We start from the raw sequence: 24527 nt of genomic DNA on the forward strand, positions 1-24527 counted from the left end.
GGCCATGGGTTTGGTTCTCAGCACTGCACAAACCGGCCGTAGTGGTGCCTTCCTGCAATCCCATTACTCCAGGGGAGAGGGAAGTGGGGAGGGCCAGATAATCAGAGGTTCAAGGCTATTTTCAGCTACCAACCTGGGCTACATGAGACCTACATGAGAACTAAAAAGAAATTCTTGACTGACAGGGAGCTATCGGTCCCTGAGAAAGACAATGAAGGACCTTCCCGGGGTGCCAAATGGACACCTTATATACACTTCTGGACTTCAGGTGGACCATGGCTTCAGGAGACCCGGGAGCAGCCAAGTTAGGGATAGAAGTGAGAGTGAGCCATGGAAAGACCATTAAAAGAGGAAAAGGATGGTCAGAGAAGAGCCGCGGGCATCAGCAACTAGATTCAGATGCCTAGGTAGTGTCTGGGCATGGGTAAGCAGAAGCCTTGGCCAGTTTCAGTATTTTGGAGACCGGGTATAGTGAGGAACTGGACACCCTGGGTACACAGATGTCTGGGATGTTTAGCAGGAAAAAAAGATGAGAGTAGCCAGGTGGCAGCTTCAAGGGGGCACCAAGCCTGTCGTGGAGCACTTGTGTAGGAGGGGGCTGGTGAACACTCAGTAAGTAGTTAGTGAATGCTTCTGTCCTGAATGGAAGCCCAAACATGCTTGGGTTCCTCCCTGTCTCTGTCCTGTCCCCATCTGCTCCTTTAGAGGCTCAGTGGTAGGACCCAGGGCCCTTTCAGTCGGGCAGAGCTTACCCAAGCATGGTGTGAAGCGGGGTTGAAGGGTGGTGGTGGGGGCGTTTGGAGCAGGAATGGTTGGTTGGTTGGCAGAGAAAAACTCTGGGGCCAGAGGGCCAGGGACAGTAGGAAACACCATTGGAGGAGTTGTGTCTGGTGGCCTTGGGTAGGAGCAGGAAGCCAGTGTTACAGAGATGGCAGAGACTGCAGGATTGAAGTCACTCCTGTCCAGTGATCTCCATCACTGCGAGGTCTGAGGTGTCCTTTTAGGAAGGAGAGGAGGCAGATACTGAAGGAGTTTACAAGGAGGCAGCAGGGAACTGGAAATCAGGATTCTCTCCAGTGAGGACAGCCCTGTGCTGTCTGACATGCAGAAAAACGTGGGGTCCTAGTTAGAGTACCAGCCACTATGAAGGGCCCACCGTGACTCTGGCTCCCTTCCTCATGCCAGAGCTGGCCTGGGAACATCCATTCCTGTCCGGTTCCACTCCCAGCGGCTCCTGACCGCTCCCCTAATAGGGTGTCCCTTGCTTCACGCACACAGGTCGGCGGCTGGACCGTGGACCCTGTGTGCCTCCTCAGCTCCCTCTGTTCCCACCTTCACGGCGACTCCACCCCCTCAGGGGCTGGCCAGCCTGCCCAGGTGAGCCACCCATCCCCTGCAAATCCATGGTGGAGCTTGGCTTTGGGGAGGCCCTTTTTATGTAAGGAGGGATATAGAGAATTTTTATTTTGGACCCCATCTTTTTTATGTACGAACCCTCCACTTTCAAGAGACCCCCACGCCCTGTATTCACATCTCCCGGACTGACTCCTTACAATTGCCTCCCCAAATCTAGCTTTGGAATCTTTCGAGGGGTAGTTACGATTTCAAAACAAACCAACCAACAAATAGTTATTTCTCTCTTTGAAACAAGAGGACCTAGTCTTGTTCTTTGGGCTCCCAGGAGTCTCTTGTTCTTGTCTTATGCCCCAGTCTTGGTTCTGAGTGGAGCCTGCCTTCCCCCATCTGACCACCAGGAAGTTCTGCGTGGTGTCTTTCTCTCTCCCTTCTTGGAATTTTTGAAAAGAACTAGGGCATCTAGCCATTACTGCTGATCCTGTTTCCCTGTTCCTCACTGGGCCTCGTTTTTCCTGATAGGAGGACATACTTCAGCATCTGCTCCCAGCTCAGGCCTGCACACTGCCAGGGGAGAAGTAACAGGCATGGGAGAATCAGGAACTCTAGCTGTATCTGGAGCCAGGGAGTTTTGGACTTGATGGCCACCGTAGTAGGTAGAAGGGCAGTGGCTGCCAGTTCTTTGAGTGGAAGAGGTCCAGTTCTTCATGCACTCGAGTGTGACAAGCCTGGACTTTCCCAAGAAAAATAAAAGGATGTTGTGACCAGCTAGGATACGATGAGGTGCCTGGGCTGAGAGAAGCTTGTCTAGTAACAGCTTGACATGCTGGTATCATTCTCAGGGCACAGAGCGGAGTCCTCTCTGGCTCTCAGCCCCATTTTGGCTGAACTTGGGGAACAGGGGACAGGGATGTGTCTGTTCCTAAGGCTGGGTGACGGGGGGATAGAGTTGTCGTGAGTGGCCACGTGTGTGGTGGCGACCACAGGCTGACAGTAGGGTTGGGACAATCATAGTAATGGACAGATGACAGGCACAGGATGGACAGGCGAGTCCCTGGTGCCTCAGGTCCCTTAGATGGAGTGTTGGGGGCCGGGTTTGGAGCCTCAATGTCAGACATGAGGCTGGACTCTTGTGTGCTCAGTTGTGTCCTGTGATGGAGTGAAGGTCTGTCTGTCTGGAATTATACTTTGATGGAGGAAGGAGAGTTCGTGGGGGACCTTTGCCTCAGAGCTTAATAGTCAGCCCAGGAGCTTGTCATTTCTTGATACAGCGTATCATATTCCTCCCCACCAGGGATAAGTCTGGGGTTCATTTTTGTAAAGCCAGGGCACAGAGACAGGCAGCAAAGGACCAGAATCACACAGCAAGGCATGATCAGAGGCCAACAAGGAAACTTAGGCATTCTAGGCCTCCCAGACTCAGTCGGGGATTAAGTCATAGAAGGATTAAAGGGCAAAGGGGCGCTGCTGGGAGGAGGTTAAGGGCCGGGAAGGTGGGGGTAACTAAGACCTTTGGAGATGGGGCAGTGAGGAGGATCCTGGGAAGGGACCAGAGGTTAGACCAAGCCGCAGCCCCTCCCCCCGCGCTTCCACTAGGCTGTCTAACCGCCCTCCCTCCTGCTGCAACCCGAGTCCCAGGCGGCGGGCCGGCGTATCGGGTGACCGCGGCGACGCAGCCACTAGCCTCCTCTGCGCTTCGGCGGGGCTGCGCCGGCGGGGCCGCGCCGCGGGAGGGGGCCGAGAGGGGATGCGCACGGCGGCGCAACGCGCCGCGCCAGGTGGAGTCGCGGTTACCGGGGCGACCGGGGCCCGGGCCGGCTCGGCGGCGGCGGCTCTCGCACTGCAGCAAAGGGCACCGGCGGCGGCTGCGGAGGCGGCCGGGGGAGGGGAGAGCCCGCGCGGGTGGGAGTAGCGGGCCGTTCTCCCTCCCCCGCCCGACGCGGGACCCGGGCTGGAGCGTGCACCTGTGGCCGCAGGTAAGGACGAGTAGCTGTGGGGTTCCGCGGGAGGCGGGGACCTGGAGATCGGGTCCCGATCCGCGGTTCCAAGGAATAGTCTAGGGGTGCGGGGCGCGTGACCGTAGCGGGTTCCCGATCTCGGAGGAACGCCCCCTCCCTTTCCTCACCGCAGCAGGTGTCGACCCCCACCCCCAAATGCGGCAGGCGCCCCCTCCCCCAACCTCAGAAAGTCATGACCTTCCCGGGGTGCGCCCCGGGCCCCAGGCGTCGCGCGGCTCCTGCAGTGCTCTCCCTCCCCGCATACCCAGCCTCCGCAGGGCTCAGAGCTGCGGGTGTCGCTGCAAACCCCTGGGGGAGGGCCGTGCGCGGCGTGGCGGTGGCAGGCTGACGGCCACAGGGCGCGTGGCGTAGCCCTAGGCTAGGAGCGGGCGTTTACATGGACTCGGGTTCACGCGAGTTGGGAAGTGGGTGTGTGCGCCAGTCTGGGGACGAAGGAAGGGGGCCCGACTCGTGGGATGCCTTCCTCTCTGGAGGATGCTCCCTCGGGGCCCGAGGTCAAGAAGGGGTCATGGGGACACTTAGCCTACCCCGGGACTTCTGCCCAGGGGAAGGGGAAGGGTTGTGGTAAGGTGCGGATGGGGTTCCGTCCTGCCTCTTCCAAGCTGGAGTGGGCGGAGGAGGGCCAGCTCTAGGTGGAGAGACAACCCAAGACTAAGTACTGGAAAGGAGTGATAGGGGTTAACTCCTCAGCTGGGAGGGAAAACGCTGTTTCCTCCACTGCCTCTGTGTGTGTGTGTGTGTGTGTGTGTGTGTGTGTGTGTGTGTGTGTGTGTGTGTGTAGGGGGCTGGTTAGCTTACTCCCTCGGTTCCCTGGGGGTAGTCTTCTCCCCCATGCTAAAGCTTGGTCCTGAGAGATAGTTGGTTCTCATTTTACCCCAGCTCCTGCAAGCCTGCCTTACAAGCAGTGGGTTCTGCCAGTCTCTCCTGTTCAGCTCTTTTCTTTTGTATTCCCTCAGCTCTGGGAAGGCTATCTCTGCCCCTACAGCTTGGCTTTGATGAAGTTTTGTTGGGCAAAGAACAGAGGGACTCAGATTTCCCCTGTCCCTGCCTTATTATTTATTTATTTATTTATTTATTTATTTATTTTTGAGACAGGGTCTCTCTATCATGTAGCTCTGGCTGTCCTGTAATCTGGCCTTGAACTCACAGAGATCCACCTGCCTCTGCCTCCCAAGTGCTGGGATTAAAGGCTTGCGCCACCACATTAAGCTTCCTGTCATTCAGGGTTAGATCTGTGACAGTCTCAGGAAGGAGGCTCAGAACTGCCGAGGCCAGGCCTAGTAGTTAGAGCGACCCGCTCCCTGTTGGTCTTGCCTGGTTTGCCTGGTTGACATTTATTCATTGCCATGGATTTGTTGAGGGCCTTGCTACATAGCAGGTATGTGTTGGACACAGGCTGAAGAACCTACAACCAGAAGGGGGTAAGGGGAGGGAGGGGACCAGAGGTGTCCCTCTTGCACAATGGAGGAGGAGCCTCTGCTCCCTGTCAGCAGGCCTAGTCCCTTGGGTTCACACCTGAAAGGGTGAATGATGGCCCATCTCCCTGGGGGCTTCTCCCCGCTTCAATCTTCCCCTCCAAGGATAGAGAGTTGCTTGGAGACCATGTACCTGGGTCCTGCTGAGGCAACTGAAAGGATCCTTCTTCCCCATTTGAAGAGAGGACCAAGGAAGGAGGCAGGGCTCACTGAGGAGGCTCTGGCACTCCGAAAGAACCTTAACATCCTATGGCTGCATGACAGTGTCATTTGTCCATCCAAGTCCCCCAAACATAAACATAGCTTCTCTTCTATCTGTACCCTTCCCAGAACTAGGACGGCCCCTCCCAGACACGGATGCCACCCTGTTCTCTTCCATGGGCCTGTTTGTGACCCAGGCCTTCCAGGTACTGATGAGTGGGTATGTACAGGCTTGGAACCCACGGTGAGGGCACAGTCAGTGTGGCTATAGCCACATCTTGCCTGCCCGTCTTCTAGGAACACCAATTGGGTCCCAGTCATCTGTTCCAGATACCCTGAGTCTCTTGTGCTGAGACTGATGGCAGGATTAGCGATGGGACAACTTTTATCTTTCTTGATTCAGGAAATCAACTCCCAGACACATGATGATAGGACCATTGTAGCCACTGGATACTGGCCAGAGATGACACAAATGTCATGACCCAGCTAGTAGAGGGGGAGCAGAGAAAGGATATATATTTTTTTAATCTGTATGTATTTCATATATTGCTTCAATAAAAAAATGAACATTTATTAAGTATACATGTGTATGGGGAGGGTATGTGTTTGCCATGGTGTGTGTGTGTGTGTGTGTGTGTGTGTCTGTATAAGTCAGAAGGCAGTGTAGGGGAGTTGGTTTTTTCACTCCAACATGTGGGAGCCAGGTATTGAACTCAGATTATCAGACTTGGCAGCCAGCACCTTTACCCACTGAGAGGTCTTGCTGGTTCTTGTGTACTGTTTTGTGTATATTTTTGTAGCTAGTGTTTGTGTATATGTGTGGATGGATTTCCATGCCTCTGTAGCCCTGTGATGTGCTGAAGGTGGGTGTGACTGGTCTTGCCACCATCTCTCTTTGACTGGGTATAGCTCTAGCTACGGTCCTTGGAGGTCCACGTAGATCTGAATAGGGTGGTGTCCTTGGGGACGTCTCCAAGTTGCAGTGTTTCTGGGGCCATTTCTCATGGCTTCCTTTAGTGCTGTGCACCTTGGTGGGTGTGTTTGTTGTTGTGGACATGTTTGTGACATCCTTGTCTACCCAAGGATGTGTCTGAGTCTGCCAGCTCACTGCAGGAACGACGGGCATGTTGCAGGGAACTGCGGAGGGCTCCTGTGCCCACTGTGGGGTTGCTGGGGAGCAAGAGGCTTTCTCTACAGAGCCGTCCATCACTCCCGCTCTGCAGACATGACTTTCAACATAAACCTTTCCGAGTCCCCAGCCTGACTCTGCTGTCTCTTTACTTTCTTTGCTTCCCTCTCTATCCAAGGTCACAGAAGCTGTGGCTCAAGTCTTTAAGCCACATTGTCCCTTCCTATAATACCTGAAGGCATCCCCTGGCACCACTCTACTCCAGACCCAGACTGTCATCATCCCCACCCCAAAGAGCTGTCAGTATAAAGTCTGTGCAGCAGTGGCCATCATTACCTCCTCCCAGGCTCCTCCCTGCCCCCACAGCATCCCTGGGGGACTCAGGACACCACAGCATGGTGTCCCTCCCTGCAGGAACCCTCAAGGTCCCTCTCCTCTGCCAGTGGCTCTGAAGCTGGGGGGAATCTTGTCTGCTCGTGCCAGGCACCCTGGGGCCAGGCCATCTGCTGCCTCTGTTCTCCTGCTGAGGCTGGCACCGGTCAGCAGGGTACCCTCAGCTTTGCCAAGAACCAGCCCGCCCTCAGGGTTGTCCTTCCCTTGTTGCTGGCCATCTGGAAGGGCCTTCTGGTCTCTAGGGAGGGCAGAGTGACCCTGGGTTACTGAGAGCTAAGAGAAGCCTCGGGCCCCCTAAAACTCTTCTCTGCCACCTCTGTAGCTCCAAGTGCTTTCCAAGCCCCCCATCCACTGACAAGTGCCAGAGGTCACTGGCGTTGGTCCACTTTTCTCCACAATCCTTGCACATCCTGGCACACAGGCCTGCCTACCCTGGCCTCGGTCCCAGCCACCACCATCTACTCCCTGCCCTCAGCCCTACTGGGGTCCCTTTTTACATCAGACATTTCATTCCTGTGTTTTCTGTACTTTGATCTGTCTACATAACTCCTGTCGTCGTCGGATGCTGCCTAGCATCTCGCAACAACCTTTGACCCTTCACTCCTTCTGCTTCTTCCCAGTCCCCCTGCCTGCTCCAGGGTACCTACTTAAGCTATCTGCTCCTCTCATACACCTTTCTTCCCAGTCTCCAGCTCTTCCCTTTCCCAGCTGAGCCGGAGTGCCATCTTTCCTGGGACATTTTTACCCTGGTCTCCCACAGGGAGTACCATCTCTCTGGTCCCTCCACCACTCAGATTTATCACCACCCTCCCCCCAAACCTCCCCTTTGACCGGTTCGGTGGTCATCTATGCTTTTTCTCACCTGTAGCTCTTTCTGAGGTTAATTTCTATGGCTAGAAATACACTTAAAACATCTGGAACGTTCTATCCTGCTCCCACACCAGCAGATCTGGAACCTGTCCGTCCTTGGTGACCCAAAAGGTTCCAGCCTCAGGGGAGAATTAAGAGGCACAGGCATTGCCTGCTGTTTGTTTCCCAGAGGGTGGAGGCCCGTGTCCCAGGGTTGAGAGAGTCTCTGACCTGTCCCTGTCACACTCCCCTGGCAGCCCCTTATAACTATCTCTTCTCTTATTTCCATCAGCAACCAAACTACTGGAGCTTCAAGGTCAGTGCGAGATGCTTCTGCCTCTGTGACAACTGCATGCCCTGCCCTCTCCTACCCCCACCTCTGCTTTGCACATGCTTCTCATGGGGGTGTGCGATTGCACGGGCCCCCTCCTCCACGGGCGGTGGGCCTGGGGCTGCCGGTTATGGCTGCTGCTTGGGGGGAGAGAGTGGGGGTGTCTGCCAGGGGCTTGTGGATCTAGAGTGGGAATCTTGCCACTTCACCTTAGAGATACTCCGGTCCCCAGTACTCCCAGCCTACAGAGGGTGTTTTAGAATGAGAAGGATTCCTGACATTTCTCAGGATGCAGAGACCTGAACTCACAAGTTCCCTGTGGCCCCTGGACCCTGACATCACATTGCCTCTCTAAGGAAGGCCTTGTGGTGGCTGCCTTTCTTATTCCCTACCATGGTCACAACCGGGCAACACCCCTGTACCCTTAAATGTGTTCACCTTGGGGGCCAGGCCTGGGGAATGGGTGCCTTCCTACTTCTGGATAGTTTGTGTTATTGAGACTTGGAATAGTATCTTCCCACTCCCAGGAGACCAAGGTGCCCCTGGGGGAGCACCCTCAGGCACTCTATCTTCCTTGGCCCACACACCCAGAGCTGGGTGAGACAAGTTCTGCTGTGGCTTATTGTCTGGGATCTGTGGTCCCTGGAGCCTGCAACATTATGGAAGGGTACTAGGGTATCACCCAGACTTGCCAGGTGTCCTGTGTGCAAGCAATCATTTTTCCTGCAAGAAACCTTTGAATCAGTGTATCTACCTGTCACCCCACTTCTCTGGAAGTGCCAGGAGAGAGGAGAGGGTGTGGGCTTGAGGGTCTGATGACCTGGTGGTGAATTCTAACCTAATTAGCTTAATGACCCTAGCAGCAATTTACACTCCTATGGGCCTCATTTTCTCCTTTGGAAAGTGAACAGCATCTTTATCATAGAGGCCACAGAGCTGGGATTGAACCCAGGACCTTAAGCATGCATTCTATTACCAAGTCACCCCCACCAACTCTTTTGGGAGGTAGTGTTCTTGTTTGTTTGTTCTTGTTTAGTTTTGAGCCTGGAACAGACCACGGCCTCCAAAAGGCCACCTGCCGCTGCCTCCCAAGTGCTAGGACCAGAGGCGTGTGCCACCACACCCAACTCCAACCCCCTATTTACTTTTATTTTAAAACAGGGTCTCACTAAGCTGTCCAGGATGATCTTGAACTACCTATGTAGCTTAGGCAGGCCTTGACTTTGTGATCCTCCTGCCTCAGCCTCCTAAATTGCTAAATTACAGGCTTGTGCCATCAGGGCTTACTCAAGGTTGACACAAGATGGAAGAGAGGAGCACAATGCACGTTGGGGCAGTATGCTCTGTTAGCATGCTCCCCTGGGTAGTTGACTTCATTAGTCAGGACGCTGATCCGATTCTAACCCCTGCATGCTAGAATCGCTTTAGGGTTTCATAAGTCTTGAGCCCCAGGCTTCACCCACAGAAGCTCCTGTTAAGGGTCTGTTGATCCTGGAAAGAGTTTGTGAGAGCTCCCAGGTACTTCTGCCCAAGTCTGTAGACAGCTGTTGGGAGCTCAGATCTTGGCTTTGACTGTCCTAGCCCTAGCTCCTTCTGCTGGGCCCGAGGCCAGGTCTCATTAGCTCTTTGGTGGAACAGGTCCAACAGCTGCCTCCCCCTTCCTGTATTCAAGTTCTGTTTGAGTTCCTTGTCCCCTCCCTTGCTGGCTTCCTTAGCCCAGCATGCCTGACACCAGAGGGCCACATGTTGCTGTCAGTGTGGGCCAACACAAAATCGTGAACTTATCTAAAACACTGTAAGATTTACTTTGTGATTTTGTGGTTGTTCAGTTCTCAAGTGTGAACTTGGTAGACATCAGTCATGTTGCCATGTCAGACATTGGGCATGCCTGCTAGTCTAGATGTCTTCTTTCTCTCTGCTTTTGGGGGCCTCTGGGGAGCAGAGAGAAGTGTTAATAGACTTTCCATCTCCTTAGGGCTTCCTATAAAGGCAGAAAGGATGGAAAGATGCCCGTGGGGCTAGGGAGGAGGCAGGGGCAGGTATAGGAAGGGGCGTGGTTATTTTTCTCCTAGTTCCTGTTTTTGTGGCCAGCCATCCCCAGAACCTGTCCATCATCATGCTTTTCACACCCTCCTCTTCCAGACAGCTCATCTGTGCTCTCTGTTCCCCCCAACCTCCCATACCTCCCCTCCTCCCTCTCCCATACCCCTAGGCCTCCTCCATACCCTTCGCCACACCTCCCCCACTGCCCCCCACCTTCCCACACATCTCCCCCACTCCTCACCCCTCCCCACACATCTTCCCCCACCCCACCTACCCCTACCCTCCCACACCTCTTCCTACTGCCCCCCAGACCTCGTCCCCACCTCCTCCTACATCTCCCCCCACCCCTCCCCTCAACACCTCTCCCCTTCCTCCTCCCCCCCACCCAGTGGCCACCCCTATTCCTCAGCCTGGCAACCACTGACCTTTCAGTTGCCTGGCAACTCCATGCCCACCAGCCTGGTCCAGACTCCCCCTCTATTGCATAGGCTCCCCACTGGTGGCTTCTCTGGGGATGAAGGTGGGGGGATCCCTGTCACTGCTGGTCAGCCTAGAGTTGACACCTAGGCTCTGAAGTCTGGATATGAGATCTCCCACGCAGACCCAGTTCATATACTGCCTCCTTCCTTGAAAGACCCATGCCCTCCCTGCTGATCAAGGTATTGTGCTTGAGGCTGGAAGCTCCTTGGTGACCCCCAAATCTGGTTTTCCATGCCCCTTCACAAGCTCCCAAGGCCACTTTGACTTACATGATTTAAGTGTTGGAAATAAGGTTATTTTTGTTTGTTTTCAAACTAGGTCTCACACTGTAGCCCAGTGTGAAACCCAGGATACCCTCAAACCCACTGGCTATCCTTCTGCCTCAGCCTTTTCTATACTGGGATTATAGACATGTACTAACATACCTGCCTGTGAAAATAAAACTATTAGGTACAGTTGGACAGCGTTTTATTTTTATTTTCTTACTCCTGTAAATAACTTAAATGAGAACCAAACACGGTAGAGCACGCCTTTAGTCCCAGCACTCAGAAGGCAGAGGCAGGTGGATCTCTGTGAGTTCAAGGCCAGCCTAGTCTACTTAGCCATTTCCAGAGCAGCCAAGGTGACATCATAAGATTCTGTCTCAAAAAAATAATAATAATAAAAATAACAACAGGAGTTGGAGAGATGGCTCAGTGGTTAAGATCACTGACTGCTCTTCAGAGGTCCTGAGTTCAATTCCCAGCAACCACATGGTGGCTCACAACCATCTGTAATGGGATCTGATGCCCTCATCTGGTGTGTCTGAAGAGAGCCACAGTGTACTCACATACATTAAGTAAATAATTTAAAAGAACTAATAACAGTTTAAACCATAGAGCTTCTATCTCATAGCCAGGTTTGGTGCAGGCTGTGGTCCAGAATGGCTGAGGCTGTGGACCTGGGTGAGAGTCAAAAGTAGAATCTAGAAGGACACTTGGAATAAGGAGAGACGCCACCCTCCCAAGAAACAGTGGTCGGGCTTTGTGACACCCTTCCTAGTGAACTACCACTCCAGGTTTTTATTTTGGGAGAGGGAGCAGATACTGGGAACTGAACCTAGGGATTCCCTGAGCAGTCTGTGACATCCTTCCTTACCCTGGCTGTAAATGTCTCTCTGCTATAGCTTTAGGAAAAGGGCTGTCGTACTCATGTCTAGGGAAAGCCGGGCAGGCTATGTTACAGCATGTGCATCACAGGTGGGGGTGGAGCCTAGCTCAGTATACTTGAGTGTAGCACACCTGGCTTTGCCTGTATACAGTTTACTTTAAATTGTGTTCCAGTGGTTTCGGGAAACTCTGCCAGTTATTAAATCCTCTAAGTCAAGGCCTCTGGACACCTCCCGGTGCTGAAAGCCTGGGGTCCCTCGTTCTCTGATTTCTCCCTGCTCCCCCTGAGCCCCTTGAACTCCATGAAGAATAAACCCGCCGCTCACACACCCGCCGCTTAATTAATGTCTGGAACTAATGCTCCAATTTGCTCAACAATTCTGCTGCTCACCTCGGTGACAAATGTGTGTGGTTGTTGTTCGTTGGAAGCTGAAAATAGCCCGCGTGCCCATGAGTCCAACTCAGATGGTTTCTTGTATAGCTGCCCAGGGTGCCTGAGTCCTTTGCTCACTGCTTTCCTGCTGGGTGTCTCGGGGAATCCAAGGCCTTTAGAATCGGGGAATCTTTTCAGCAGCTACCCAACGAGGAGTCTGGAACCCAGGAGGCAGACCCTCTGAATGTGTGTGTGGGCGCGTGTGCGCGCGCGCGCGCGTGTGTTGCTGTCTGGCCGGAGCTCCGGGGCCCAGATGGAGGTAGTGGCAGAGCAAGGGATGGGGGTGGGGGCTCATGCTTGGTGCCTCTCGCCCTGCCCTGCCCCTGCAGACCCGCAGCTCGCGCCATACTCAGGGAGCCCAGCCAGGGCTGGCAGACCAGGCAGCCAAGCTGTCCTACGCCTCGGCTGAGTCGCTGGAGACAATGTCCGAGGCCGAGCTGCCCCTGGGCTTCAGCAGGATGAACCGCTTCCGACAGAGCTTGCCTCTCTCCCGCTCTGCCAGCCAGACCAAGCTGCGCTCACCAGGTACTGCCCAGCCTGCTCGTCTTCCGGCCCTGCCACAGCTCCTCCCTCCGGCTTCTCCCGCCCTTCGCTTCACCATCTCCAGCCACTCCCTCCTCTAGCGGCCGTCACCTCCCCGAAATCCTTGCTATCCTCAGCGCTCTTCTTTGCTATATCCTAGCATCCCCTGCTGGCCCTTAACGCCCTCGGCCTCCTATCTATCCAATCCCCTTTTCTTCCTCTAGGCTCCTTTCATTTCTTTCTCCCGGTGTTCTCGCCAGCCACTCCAACTTTCCCGACTTTCCCTCAGTTTCTGCTCTACCAGCTCCCGCCCCTAACCCCATTTCTGCGTCCAGACTCCAGTTGCCTGGGATCTGGTGGGTGCTCGGAGAGGCGGGCCGCGAACCGGCGGCATGAGGAGCGCGTGGGTGCACTTGCACTCTGGGGCGGCCTCTGGTCTCAGGCCTTGCCATTGTGGGACCGATGCCTCTCCTGAGGACTCACCGCACTCCCCTGGCGCGAGGTGCGCTGACAGAGGCAGTGACCGTGATGGCCGCGTCTCCTTCGCAGGGGTCCTGTTCCTGCAGTTCGGGGAGGAGACGCGACGTGTACACATCACGCATGAGGTCAGCAGCCTGGACACGCTCCATGCACTCATCGCGCACATGTTCCCGCAGAAGCTCACCATGGGCATGCTTAAGTCTCCCAACACCGCCATCCTCATCAAGGACGAGGCTCGAAATGTCTTCTACGAGCTGGAAGACGTCCGGTGGGCATGGCCGCAGGGGGATGGGTGGACTTCCCCACATTCCTCTGAAGAGCTTTAGACCCCTGGTGGCCCTTCCCTAGATCAATCTGCACTTTCTCTCCATCCTTCCCCTGCAAGCCCTAGCGCCCCACCCTCTCTGCTAAATCTTCCAGTCCTGTAGCCTGAGGCTGTGAAAGTGGACAGGTGGAATCTTTGTCTCTGTCTCTATCTCTCTCTGTCTCTCTCTGTCTCTGTCTCTCTCTCTCTGTGTGTGTGTGTGTGCCCCCGCCCCCTTACCCCTTGCATGCTTGCTTGCTGGTGAGACATCCCAAAGTACCAGGGGACACTGATATTATAGTAAGATATTATGAATAGTATTGGAGTTAGGAAAGGGGGAAAGGTTTGAGTGTCAGGGCCATCTTGTCTGCCTGAAGTAGCCGATACCCCCTTCCCCCATCGTGCTGGGGGCCACATAGTGACACACTGTCCCTCTCTCTACCTGACAGGGATATCCAAGACCGAAGTATCATCAAGATCTACAGGAAAGAGCCACTGTATGCTGCTTTTCCTGGCTCACACCTCACCAACGGTGACCTCCGGGTATGTGTGAGAACACCCAAGGCACTGGTGAGACTGGGCAAGAGGGGCCTAGGGAGGATACAGGACTAGGGTGGCTTTGTAGATGGAAGTCTGAGACAAGGTGCCCTAGTTAGTTGTGAGGTTATGTCACCCCACCGCTCACATGCTACCTTCCCCACGGTCCACTCAAGATTTCTCTGAGGGGCCTTTAGATACTGTAAGGCCGCTCCTTTCTCTCTTCTTCCTGTTCTCATCAAGGGTGGGCTAAGAGTTGCCTTTCTGGTGTCTGCCAGTTTACCCATACCGGGAGGGAGTACTGATGGACAAGGGGCCCAGGATATACTGGGAGAGGGGAGATAGGACAGAGGTGGCTTCCTAAGCCTGGTTAGGGGAAAGAGTGGGTTACTGACTTCTCAAGGAGAAAGAAGCCCACTTTTGTGACCTGCTCCATGGGCTTTTCGGGCTGTCTTCTGCTCAGAGAGAAATGGTTTACGCGTCGCGGGAGTCGTCGCCCACGCGGCGCCTCAACAACCTGTCGCCCGCGTCGCACCTAGCGTCTAGCTCCCCGCCTCCAGGGCTGCCATCGGGGCTGCCTTCGGGACTGCCATCGGGCTCGCCCTCGCGCTCACGCCTCTCGTACGCTGGGGGCCGGCCGCCCTCTTATGCCGGCAGCCCGGTGCACCACGCGGCTGAACGACTGGGAGGCGCCCCAGCCAGCCAGGGGGTGAGCCCCAGCCCCAGCGCCATCCTGGAGCGGCGCGACGTGAAACCAGATGAGGACCTGGCGGGCAAGGCGGGCGGCATGGTGCTGGTGAAGGGCGAGGGCCTCTATGCCGATCCCTACGGGCTGCTGCACGAGGGCCGTCTGAGCCTGGCCGCCGCGGCGGGAGACCCGTTCGCATACCCGGGCGCGGGCGGCTTGTACAAGCGGGGTTCCGTGCGCTCGCTCAGCACCTACTCGGCCGCCGCGCTGCAGTCCGACCTGGAGGACTCGTTGTACAAGGCGGGCGCCGGCGGCCCGCTCTACGGAGACGGCTATGGTTTCCGTCTGCCGCCCTCGTCCCCGCAGAAGCTGGCCGATGTCTCGGCGTCCTCCGGGGGACCTCCACCCCCGCACAGCCCCTACTCGGGGCCGCCCAGCCGTGGCTCGCCTGTGCGCCAGTCCTTCCGTAAAGATTCGGGCTCCTCGTCCGTCTTTGCTGAGAGTCCTGGAGGCAAGGCCCGCAGCACCGGGGGTTCCTCTACGGCCGGAGCACCACCTTCTGAACTCTTCCCCGGACCTGGGGAGCGCTCCCTCGTAGGGTTCGGGCCGCCGGTGCCAGCCAAAGACACAGAGACCAGGTGAGGAGACACTTGGTAGTATCTTCAGACAAAGGAGGTGTCCAGAGTGTCTCCCATGTGGCAGGGAGGACATTGGAGGGAGAGGCGAAGCCTCAAGTGAGGCTTCTAAAGACCCACGTTTGTATTTATTTCCCTAGCCTTAGTTTACCCTGCCGTAAAATAGAGCGCTGACCCAGCCCTTCCAGTGTCCGGCCCGCATTGAGAGCTGTCCAGCACATAGCCCCGCTGAAATCCACTGGAGCAGTCTGGGGATGGGGGAGGAGTTGGGCTTTTTCTGTTTGTGTTCTTGGGACCGGGTCTTGTTGGGTGGCCGAGGCTACTCAAACTCAGCAATCCCTCTGCAACTCCCCCCACCACCACCACCACACACACAACTGCTGGGATTTCAGACATGTGCTGAGGTTGAGGTGGCCCTGGAGAGAGAGGCAGAGGAGAGCTTGATCCCGTGTGGCAGTCAGGGGAAGACTAGCTGTCCTCTTGTTGCTAATCTTAGGAGTAGGGAGTAGGGTGGGCAGGAGTGACCGCACTTTCATAGGAGGGCTTATTCCCACCGTCCTCCCCAGGGAGCGCATGGAGGCCATGGAGAAGCAGATTGCAAGCCTCACTGGGCTGGTTCAGAGTGCCCTGCTGCGAGGCTCGGAGCCGGAGACCCCAAGGTGAGACCCCCCACTGTCAGGGTCTGGGCTTGAGGCAGAGATGTGGACAGTGAGCTAAATTAGAAGCCTGTGTCTACTATGTGACTCTGACTCCTTTCTCTTTTCTGTGGCTCTGTCCTCAGGTCAGGGAGCTGGGTGACATTTAAGGTCCCATTCAGCTTTGATGGTCTGAGCCAGCCCAGGCCCCCATGGCCACTTTCTTCTCTTTTCTTTCCTTCACAGTGAGAAGATCGAAGGCTCCAATGGAGCAGCCACCCCCTCAGCACGTGAGTGACCCTTCTCTTCCTCTCAGAGTTTTAGAATTTGTTTCCTAATCCTTAACTGGAGCTTCATGGGCTATCCACAGATTACCACTTTACTCCTGCTTGGGGTAGACAGTCATAACCATGTGCCCCTCTGGCTGGGTGTGGAGCTTCGAGTGGAGAGGCTCCCCCTCTTCCCTTTTTTGCTCCACTCTCCTTATGGCTCATCCTTCTGGTCTCTCTCAGCAGTGTGTGGGTCGGGCAGTAAGAGTAGCGGGGCTACTCCGGTGTCGGGCCCTCCCCCGCCCTCGGCCAGCAGCACGCCTGCAGGGCAGCCCACTGCTGTCAGCCGTCTGCAGATGCAGACGCATCTGCGTGGCCTACAGAACAACGCTAGCGATCTGCGTGGCCAGCTTCAGCAGTTGCGCAAGCTCCAGGTACCGCTCCCTCCCCGCCCACCCCCCACCTCCCACCCCGCCCCCCACCTACTGGCTATGACTTCTCTCCGCTAGCGCTGCCTTACCTTTCCCCACCATTCCGCTTCAGCGAGCGGAGTCCCTCATTGCTCAGAGGTCCTTCTTCAGACCCCTTTTCTGCCTCCCTTTCTAGTTTCCACTTACTATTAAACCTCAGACCCCTCACCAAGCCCCGACAATTCACTGAGCCCCAGTCCCCTTCTCCATCCCTGAGCTGTGCCCCCCACTGCTCCATACACTATCCTTTGCGGTGGTCCCAGTTCCTTCAGGCCTGGTATCCATATTCCCGAGTCCCCTCAGCTCCTCTTTCCTGAGCCTGGAATGGCTGTCCTGCCCTGCCTGGCAGATGGTCCCACCTGTCAGGAGCCTGACATCTTTGTGCCGGCTCTTCAAGAGGGGCTTAGGGCTTGTCAGGTGAAGATAATGAGCAGAGACAAGCTGGGAGCGGGGGCAGAGCGCTGCCATCTGGGCCACAGATACGATCTTGCCCACCCACGTCAGCTGGGGCACTCGTCTTGCAGTCCCTGCTTCCTCGGCAGACCCTATAGACCTCAGTTTGAATCCTTCACCCTAGGTCTTGTCTCCACTCAGGGCTACTTGAAGCCACAGGTCCACAGTCACACTGTCGTCAGGGCCTTATCTAGTGTCATTCTTTGGCCACACAAATGTTCATCCTGTTCTCCTGCCCCTATACTCCTCCAGAATATAACCTTGATCTCCTCCCCAGCTGTCCCAACCTTCGCTGCTGCTCACAGCCATGTCGCCTTGGGACTTGAAGCCCAGTGTAACTTTGCCCCCTCCAAGAGCTCTATCATCCCCGGCCGGGATCTCCTGCTGGGTTTTACCCAACTCTTATTTCTATCTACCTTGTTAGGCTTTCCGGGCAGCTCACACCCATAACCCAGCAACCTAGTGTTGTGTGGAGTTTTGCTTGCGCGGGGCTGCCCTCTGCCCACCCTTCCCAACATGCGTCCTTCTCCCATCCGGTCCACGCGAGCATTCTTGCATCCCGCAGCTCCAGAACCAGGAGTCGGTGCGAGCGCTGCTGAAGCGCACCGAGGCGGAGCTGAGCATGCGCGTGTCGGAGGCGGCGCGGCGGCAGGAGGACCCGTTGCAGCGGCAGCGCACCCTGGTGGAAGAGGAGCGTTTGCGTTACCTCAACGACGAGGAGCTCATTACTCAGCAACTCAAGTAAGGCTGGGTCCCTGCGTGTAGGGGTTGGGGGTGGGGAGAGGACCAGAGACGTGTCCTGGGAGAAGGGGGCACGATGTGGCCCCGGGTGAACCGGCCTGACTCATACGGGAGATGCAGTTCCTTTATTTTGGAATCACAGATGACGTTCTGAAGTCTGATTTCACTCTCCAATGTGGCCTGATTTCTCTATGACCCACAAACCTTTGGCCATCTGGCACATTTCCTGATTTCTTTTTTTCTGGCTTGGTGCCTGCCTCTGCCATGCTATTGCTTCCTGTGGCCTGCAGCCTGTCATAAAGCCAGCCGTTTGCTTTCCCTCTACTCTGTGCCTGTTTCCCTTCTGACCTAAGACCAAGGCATCTTCGCCCTCGGGTTGAGCAAGAAGGTAGAGCTGCAGGGATATTGTCACCTGTCCAGGTGGTTCCAAACCTTTTACCACCCTGATCTCTGAGACCAAACATCAAAGAAAACCCTTCCCTTCTCAGCACAGTGAAGCTAGGCTCTGGTAGTCTTGAAGACGTAGGAATAGAGAACAACTCAACCCTGCTTAGACACGGAAGGGTTAACAGAAGACAGTCTGATCCAGATTTAGCAAATGGCTGTCTGGCCACAATTCCATTGTCTGGCACCAGTGAAGGGAGATGCTGCTAGCAGGTTTTCCCTGTCCATTCAGGAAGCAGCACCATCCTCTAACCGCAGCCTTTTCTCCTGAGTTGCTAGGGCTGAGGCAAAGGCCCCTCCCCTTCTTGTGGTCCCTTTATTGACACGGGGCAGTAGGGGATCCAGAGACAGCTCCGGAATCTAGGGGCTGCGGGGATCAAGGTAGCGGCCACCCCCTCTGTGTTCCAGCATCCTCATCAGTACTAAGACTTTATTGCAGTTCTTTCGGAAACAGCTGAGGGCTTGACTGTACTAAAGGACTTGGGACCAGGGAGCCAAGAAAGCTGTTCTGTGGTGCTACCCTGCTAAGTCACATTTGGAGCCCTTACCAGGGGCTCTATGAGGAGGTCACAGCTCAGCCTGGGGGCCCAGGTAAACCTGGTATTCATTTTGGTAATGTTTAAGGTAAAGTCCTGTGACCCCATGCAGCTGACAAGCAGTGACAGCAATCTCACATGGAAATGAGCCAGCAGCAGTAACTCCAGGCCACCACCATGTCTGGGTGGGATGATGTGTGACAGCCACCACAGGTCATTAAGCAGACCCGTGGCTGCCACACTCTGTTCCTGGGATTCTGCTTCCTCCGCTTCCCTGTCTTTTCCTTGTCTCTTTCCATTTTGCATAGAGGAGCTGGGCCAGGATTTTCAAAAGGAGTTAGTCTGAGACATTAAAGAGAAATTAAAGGGGGAACCATCAAAGCTCTGGAGCAAAAGAGATGAAAGGACCGATCTATGCTCTAGTCTTCATGACTGTCTGGTCCCTGGCTTCCTGGGGCCTCAGTTCTCCAGGAACACAGAGAATCCTCATCCATCACACCCATTGCTCAGCTGCTCATTGTAGAGAGCCCAGGAACTGCTGGTGGGATTCCCTAGCCTGGTGCGTGTCTCTTTTGAGTGAGGCAGGGACTGGGCCCTATGTTGGTTCTGGTCTAGCCCGAACCATCACCCACCTTCTGCCTTAGCCATGTGGCAATGGTCCTGCAGCCCCTGTGCACTCACCCCCCCCCCATGTTCCTTTTCTTTTGTTCCTTCATCTTTTCTAGCAACCTGCTGGCAGTTGAGCCTGGGTTTTGGTTTTATTCCTGCTGGGCACACTCACCTGACTGTCTAGCCAAAGCCTTGGGCTCTCTCTGGATGGATATGATCCCCTGACTGGGGCCTGGAGCTTCCTGGAGTCTGTCTGCTGACCCAGAGCTAGCTGTGGGAAAGGGCTGGGGTTTTTTGTTGTTGTTGTTGTTTTTTGTTTTTGTTTTTTCCCATTCAGAAGAGTGAGGCTGGGTGGGGCAGCAGGTAGGTGACATCCTTCAATTTGGAAGTGAGAAACAACAACAAAAAAACCCAGATTTAGTCCCCAGCACCCACATGGTGGCTCACAACCACCTCCAGTTAAGAGGTTCCAATGTGCATGCTTCTGTCCTCTGAAGATACCAGGCCGGCACACAGTACATAGACACACAGGCAAAATACTTACACACCTAATACTCAATAAATATATCATTCTTAAAAAACATGATAGATCTTTCTTTCTTAGAAAACACTGTAGGCCGGGCGGTGGTGGCGCACGCCTTTAATCCCAGCACTTGGAAGGCAGAGGCAGGTGGATTTTGGAGTTCGAGGCCAGCCTGGTCTACAGAGTAAGTTCCAGGACAGCCAGGGCTACACAGAGAAACCCTGTCTCGAAACAAAACAAAACAAAACAAAACAAAACAAAACAAAACAAAGAAAAGAAAAAAGAAAAAAAGAAAGAAGAAAGAAAGAAAGAAAACACTGTAGATGGTTTAGCAATGCAGTCAGCCAGGGTTCCAGACGGATGGATGTTCCACCATGTTTAATATATACCTCCAAAGTCACCCAGGTCATGGTTCTTCATAACCAACCAGATAGAGAAAAACATAGAGGGAGTTTGCATGGCAGGTCTTCATGGGCTAGATCTAGTAACATGCCCTTTCCATCCCTGCTTCACTGTGTAGGCCTCAGATGAGAGGCCAATCCTCCCCTCCATCCCTACCCCCATGCCACTTTTTACAGAGACAGGGTTTCTCTGTGTGGCCTTGGCTGTCCTGGAACTCTCTCTGTAGACTAGGCAGGCCTCAAACTCAAAGATCCTCCTGCCTCTGCCTCTGGAATGCTGGGATTGAAGGTGTGTACCACTGCCTGAGTTGAAAGCCCAGTTCTAATTACAAGGAGAACTGGGAAATGTAGTCTTTGAACTGCTGTTTGTCAGTGTGTCAGGATTGTTTTAAGGTTAAAATAAGGAGATGCATGTATAGGCCTGACCATCAGGTGCCAACCTGATGAACGGGAAATGCTTAATGCAGGGTAGTTCTGTAACCAGCATTGCTGAATCTCAGGATTTTGTCCTTGGCTCTGCCCTGGTTTGTCTTTTCATCTGATGGTTGGCCGGGGATGTCTAAGGCATGCTCGTGTGATTGATTGATCACACTGAACTTTAAAACGGAGCAGACGTGTTGGAGGGTAGAACAGATTCAAGTCATTTTCATGTGGGCTGTTGGGTTGAAATCTAACAGATGACAGAAGCATATGTAATGTCCTCATGTGAGTGAGGGACGGCCATCCCTCACTCACGTATAGCACTGCGATGACTTACCTGCCTAGAGCAATCCTTTCTCTCACTTCTTCGTCCTACAATATTTAAAATATTTAATTTGGTGCTGAGAATCCAACTCAGGTCCTCTGCAAGAGGCAGCAAGCGCTCTTAAGCTCTAAGCCATTTCTCCAATCCCTCTACCTTAATTTTGGAAACCAGGTCTCTCACTGACCTGTGAAGTCCCAGGATTACTCATCTCTATGTCCTCCTCCCCCCAGGGCTGAGGCTGAAGTTGTGCTGCTTTGTGTTCAGCTTTTAGATGGGTTCTGGGGAATCTGAACTCAGGGTCTCAGGCTTGCCCAGCAAAGCACTTTCCCCACTGAGCCATCTCCTTGGCCTCCCTCCCACTACTACATGGTGCCTTGATTTATGTTTCTTGGGCCGTTCATTTGTTTTGCGACAACATCTTGTTGTAGCCCAGGCTGGCCTTAAACTTGTGATCCTGTTCTCCCAGCCTCCTAAGTGCTGAGATTACAGGCTTGTGCCACTATGCTCTGCCCCTGATTTTAGGAAGGTGTGGGATCATAAATGTTTTCAGTGAACCAGCTGAAAACACGAGGCAGTTTTGGCCTCAGGAAGAAAGGCGCTGTGACAGAAGGTGATGCACACGGCTGTGTCCTCAGACTGCACTGCCTCAAGGCCCCTGCGAGACTCTGTATGGCCTCCAGGTTCTCCACTGTCTGGGGAAGAGTCTAAGGTTTCACGCTGAGGGAAAGATGAGTGTAGTGTGACTGTAGATTAGAGCACGTGGGCAGGACTCCTTTACAGGACTATTTGAAAGTCTCATCTTTGAAATCTAGTATTTCCGATTTCATATGGGCACACAGCCTGGGGAAAGGCCTTTTGATTTTGTGGTTCTGTTTTGTTTGAGTCAGGGTCTTACTATGTAGCCCAGGCTGGCCTCAATCTTTCAGCAATCCTCCTGCCTCAGCTTTCCAAGTGCTAGGATTACAGAAGTAAACCATTACACCTGGCTATAGCTTTTAATTTTGATCTGATTAGTGACATGATTTCTTTCCAGCTGCTCAATTTCAGGGGGCTAGGCTGGGGCAGAGGGGCTGAGAAGGGTCTCTCTGTGCCTGCAGTGACCTAGAGAAGTCAGTGGAGAAGATCCAGAGGGACGTGGCCCATAACCACCGGCTGGTGCCAGGTCCTGAGCTGGAGGAGAAGGCACTGGTGCTGAAGCAGCTTGGGGAGACGTTGACAGAGCTCAAGGGTGAGCCTGACCTGGCAAGGGTGACCCTCAGGGGGTCCCTGCTGTGCCCTGGTTCGGTTCCTCAGTCTGCCTCCCCAGCCAGCTCACTCCCTCTGCCCTCTCAGCTCATTTCCCAGGCCTGCAGAGTAAGATGCGGGTGGTGCTGCGTGTGGAGGTGGAGGCGGTGAAGTTCCTGAAGGAGGAACCTCAACGCCTGGATGGACTTCTCAAGCGCTGCCGGGGGGTCACCGACACACTGGCCCAGATCCGAAGGTCATTGTCTCCTCCATCTTTAGTTTCCCGTGGGGTTACACACTGGGCCCAGACCCCCTATCCTGACTCCTCAGAGATCACTGTGTGCCAGCTAGATCTGCCTTTCAATTCCGACTCACGACCCATGCATGCAAAAAGCCTTGGCTTTCCCTCACATGCCTCTCTAGGCTCTCCCATCTCTCTTGCAAGACCCCAGAGCCTTCCTCACGTCTGCAGGTTCCCCTCCCGGGGCTACCACCTCTCATGAGCTGCTCCTCACTTTCCCAACCCTAGGCAAGTGGATGAGGGCATGTGGCCTCCCCCCAACAATCTCCTGAACCAGTCCCCCAAGAAGGTGGCAGCTGAAACAGACTTCAGCAAAGGCGTGGATTTTGAAATACCACCCCCGAGTCCTCCACTGAATCTCCACGAGCTGAGTGGACCTGCCGAAGGCACCCCTCTTACCCCAAAGAGCAGCAACCCCACCAAAGGCCTGGATGCTCCCGGCAAGAGAAACACCGACAAAGCTGTGTCTGTTGAGGTGATGGGCCAGGGCGGGGCATGAGCTAGGCTCACAGTTCTTGCTATCACTTGGAATGTCAGGTACTGAAGGAACACGTGGGCCCTTTTCCTTTAGAGGAGGGTCAGAAGTGTGATATTGGGGACATGTACCCTTCCCAATAGGAAGCATACTATAAAGCTATAATAACTAAAGCAATATGGCACTCACATAAACACGAGGTGGGTGGTCAATGAAACAGAACAGAATGTCCAGAAATAAACGTGATAATGCTGTATCTGATGGGAGTGGCCTCTCTAAGCCACACCCAGTAGGAGGGGCTGAATCTCATAAAGTTCTCTTCTTGTTCTAAGCACAAGTGACTGGGGAAGGGGCTGATCCCAGGAGCTCAGGGGTTCATGAGCCAGAGTCCTGACATCAGCTCTGCTTCCCCTCTCAAGGCTGCAGAGAGAGACTGGGAAGAGAAGCGGGCAGCTCTGACCCAGTACAGCGCCAAGGACATCAACCGGCTGCTGGAGGAGACCCAGGCTGAGCTGCTCAAGGCCATCCCCGACCTGGACTGTGCCAGCAAGACCCACCCTGGCCCTACTCCCACTCCAGACCACAAGCCCCCTAAGGCACCCCATGGTCAGAAGGCAGCCCCCCGGACAGAGCCGAGTGGGAGAAGAGGATCAGGTATGGGGATATAAATATAAGGCCCTGGAAGCAAAGAGCCCTGTCCTCAGAGCTTGGCTTATAGGGGAAGCACTGGAGGGCGACTGTCATGGTAGCCAGGCTGCCAGAGAATGGGGTGCTAGCCATTAGTAATCACTGAAGGGACAGGACACAGAATGAAGGGTAATCTGGGGTCTGTCCAGTTATCTCCCCTCCGCTGCTGAGAGGCTCATGCAAGGGACTAGAGTACACCCAAGCCCACCCTGCCTCAGAGAGAGAGAGGCTGCTCTGATAGCGGTCTATTAGGATTGTCGACCACTATGACAGGGCTGTGATCTCCAAGCCTGCCAGATGGCGGGAGGCAACATCTGACAGAGGGGTACTGCCACCATTGCTGCCAGCAACCCTGACTGTGAAGAGTGCTTCAGGGAGCTCAGAATTTTTATTTTCATATGTGTGTGTGTTTTGCCTGCATGTATGTCTGTACACCACATATGTGCCTGGTGCCTGAGCAGGCCTGAGAGTGTCCCATCCCCTAGAAGTGGAGTTACAGATAGCTGTTAGCCACCATGTGAATGCTGGGATTCAGACCTGGGTCTGGGAGAACAGCCAGTGTGCTTAAATGCTGAGCCATCTCTTCAGCCCCTGGATTTTTTTTTTTTTAATTTAAAAGGTTTTTAATTATTTGTTTGTGTGTGTGCATGTGTGTATGAACGAAAGTGCATACGTGACAGGGGACAACTTGTGGAAATTAATTATCTCCTTATTAATTTCCTGTGGAAATTAATATCACTGTGGGATCATGGGGTCAGATTCAGGTCATCAGGTTTGTACAGCTGGCCCTTTAACCTCGGAGTCATTTCTACTGGCCGTGGTTAGAATTTAACAGTGGGACAGGCCCCGTTACATTGGTCAGGCCCTTACTACATGATGCCTTCCGAGTGTGGGTCCTAAAGATTTTGCAGCAGTAGCAGAAGGCAGACACAGTCATTCTCTCTTTACAAAGAGGACAGACTTCAAATGGTTATACACTCTGTCCCAGGCCACAT

At 54.3% G+C, this 24527-nt stretch overlaps 1 protein-coding gene across 19 annotated transcripts in view; it reads left to right on the plus strand.

Moving 5' to 3' along the window:
• Srcin1 (SRC kinase signaling inhibitor 1) overlaps positions 1-24527 on the plus strand; it is a 65673-nt gene that overhangs the window by 26234 nt on the left and 14912 nt on the right. For 8 of the 19 annotated variants that reach the window (XM_076935866.1, XM_076935865.1, XM_076935857.1 and 5 more), the window contains 14 exons: positions 1279-1377; positions 7711-7734; positions 12183-12378; positions 12925-13123; positions 13609-13729; positions 14160-15022; positions 15586-15678; positions 15901-15944; positions 16167-16357; positions 17412-17587; positions 21943-22073; positions 22178-22325; positions 22599-22845; positions 23265-23499. In XM_076935866.1, the coding sequence (XP_076791981.1) occupies positions 1279-1377; positions 7711-7734; positions 12183-12378; positions 12925-13123; positions 13609-13729; positions 14160-15022; positions 15586-15678; positions 15901-15944; positions 16167-16357; positions 17412-17587; positions 21943-22073; positions 22178-22325; positions 22599-22845; positions 23265-23499 (2767 nt within the window). Of the gene's footprint in view, positions 1-1278; positions 1378-7710; positions 7735-10301; positions 10452-12182; positions 12379-12924; positions 13124-13608; positions 13730-14159; positions 15023-15585; positions 15679-15900; positions 15945-16166; positions 16358-17411; positions 17588-21942; positions 22074-22177; positions 22326-22598; positions 22846-23264; positions 23500-24527 lie in introns of those variants that run through there. The other 11 variants (XM_076935858.1, XM_076935869.1, XM_076935860.1 and 8 more) reach the window with 9 other exon arrangements.

This window comes from Arvicanthis niloticus, chromosome 6 (assembly GCF_011762505.2).
Source record: "Arvicanthis niloticus isolate mArvNil1 chromosome 6, mArvNil1.pat.X, whole genome shotgun sequence".
NCBI classification, from domain to species: domain Eukaryota; kingdom Metazoa; phylum Chordata; class Mammalia; order Rodentia; family Muridae; genus Arvicanthis; species Arvicanthis niloticus.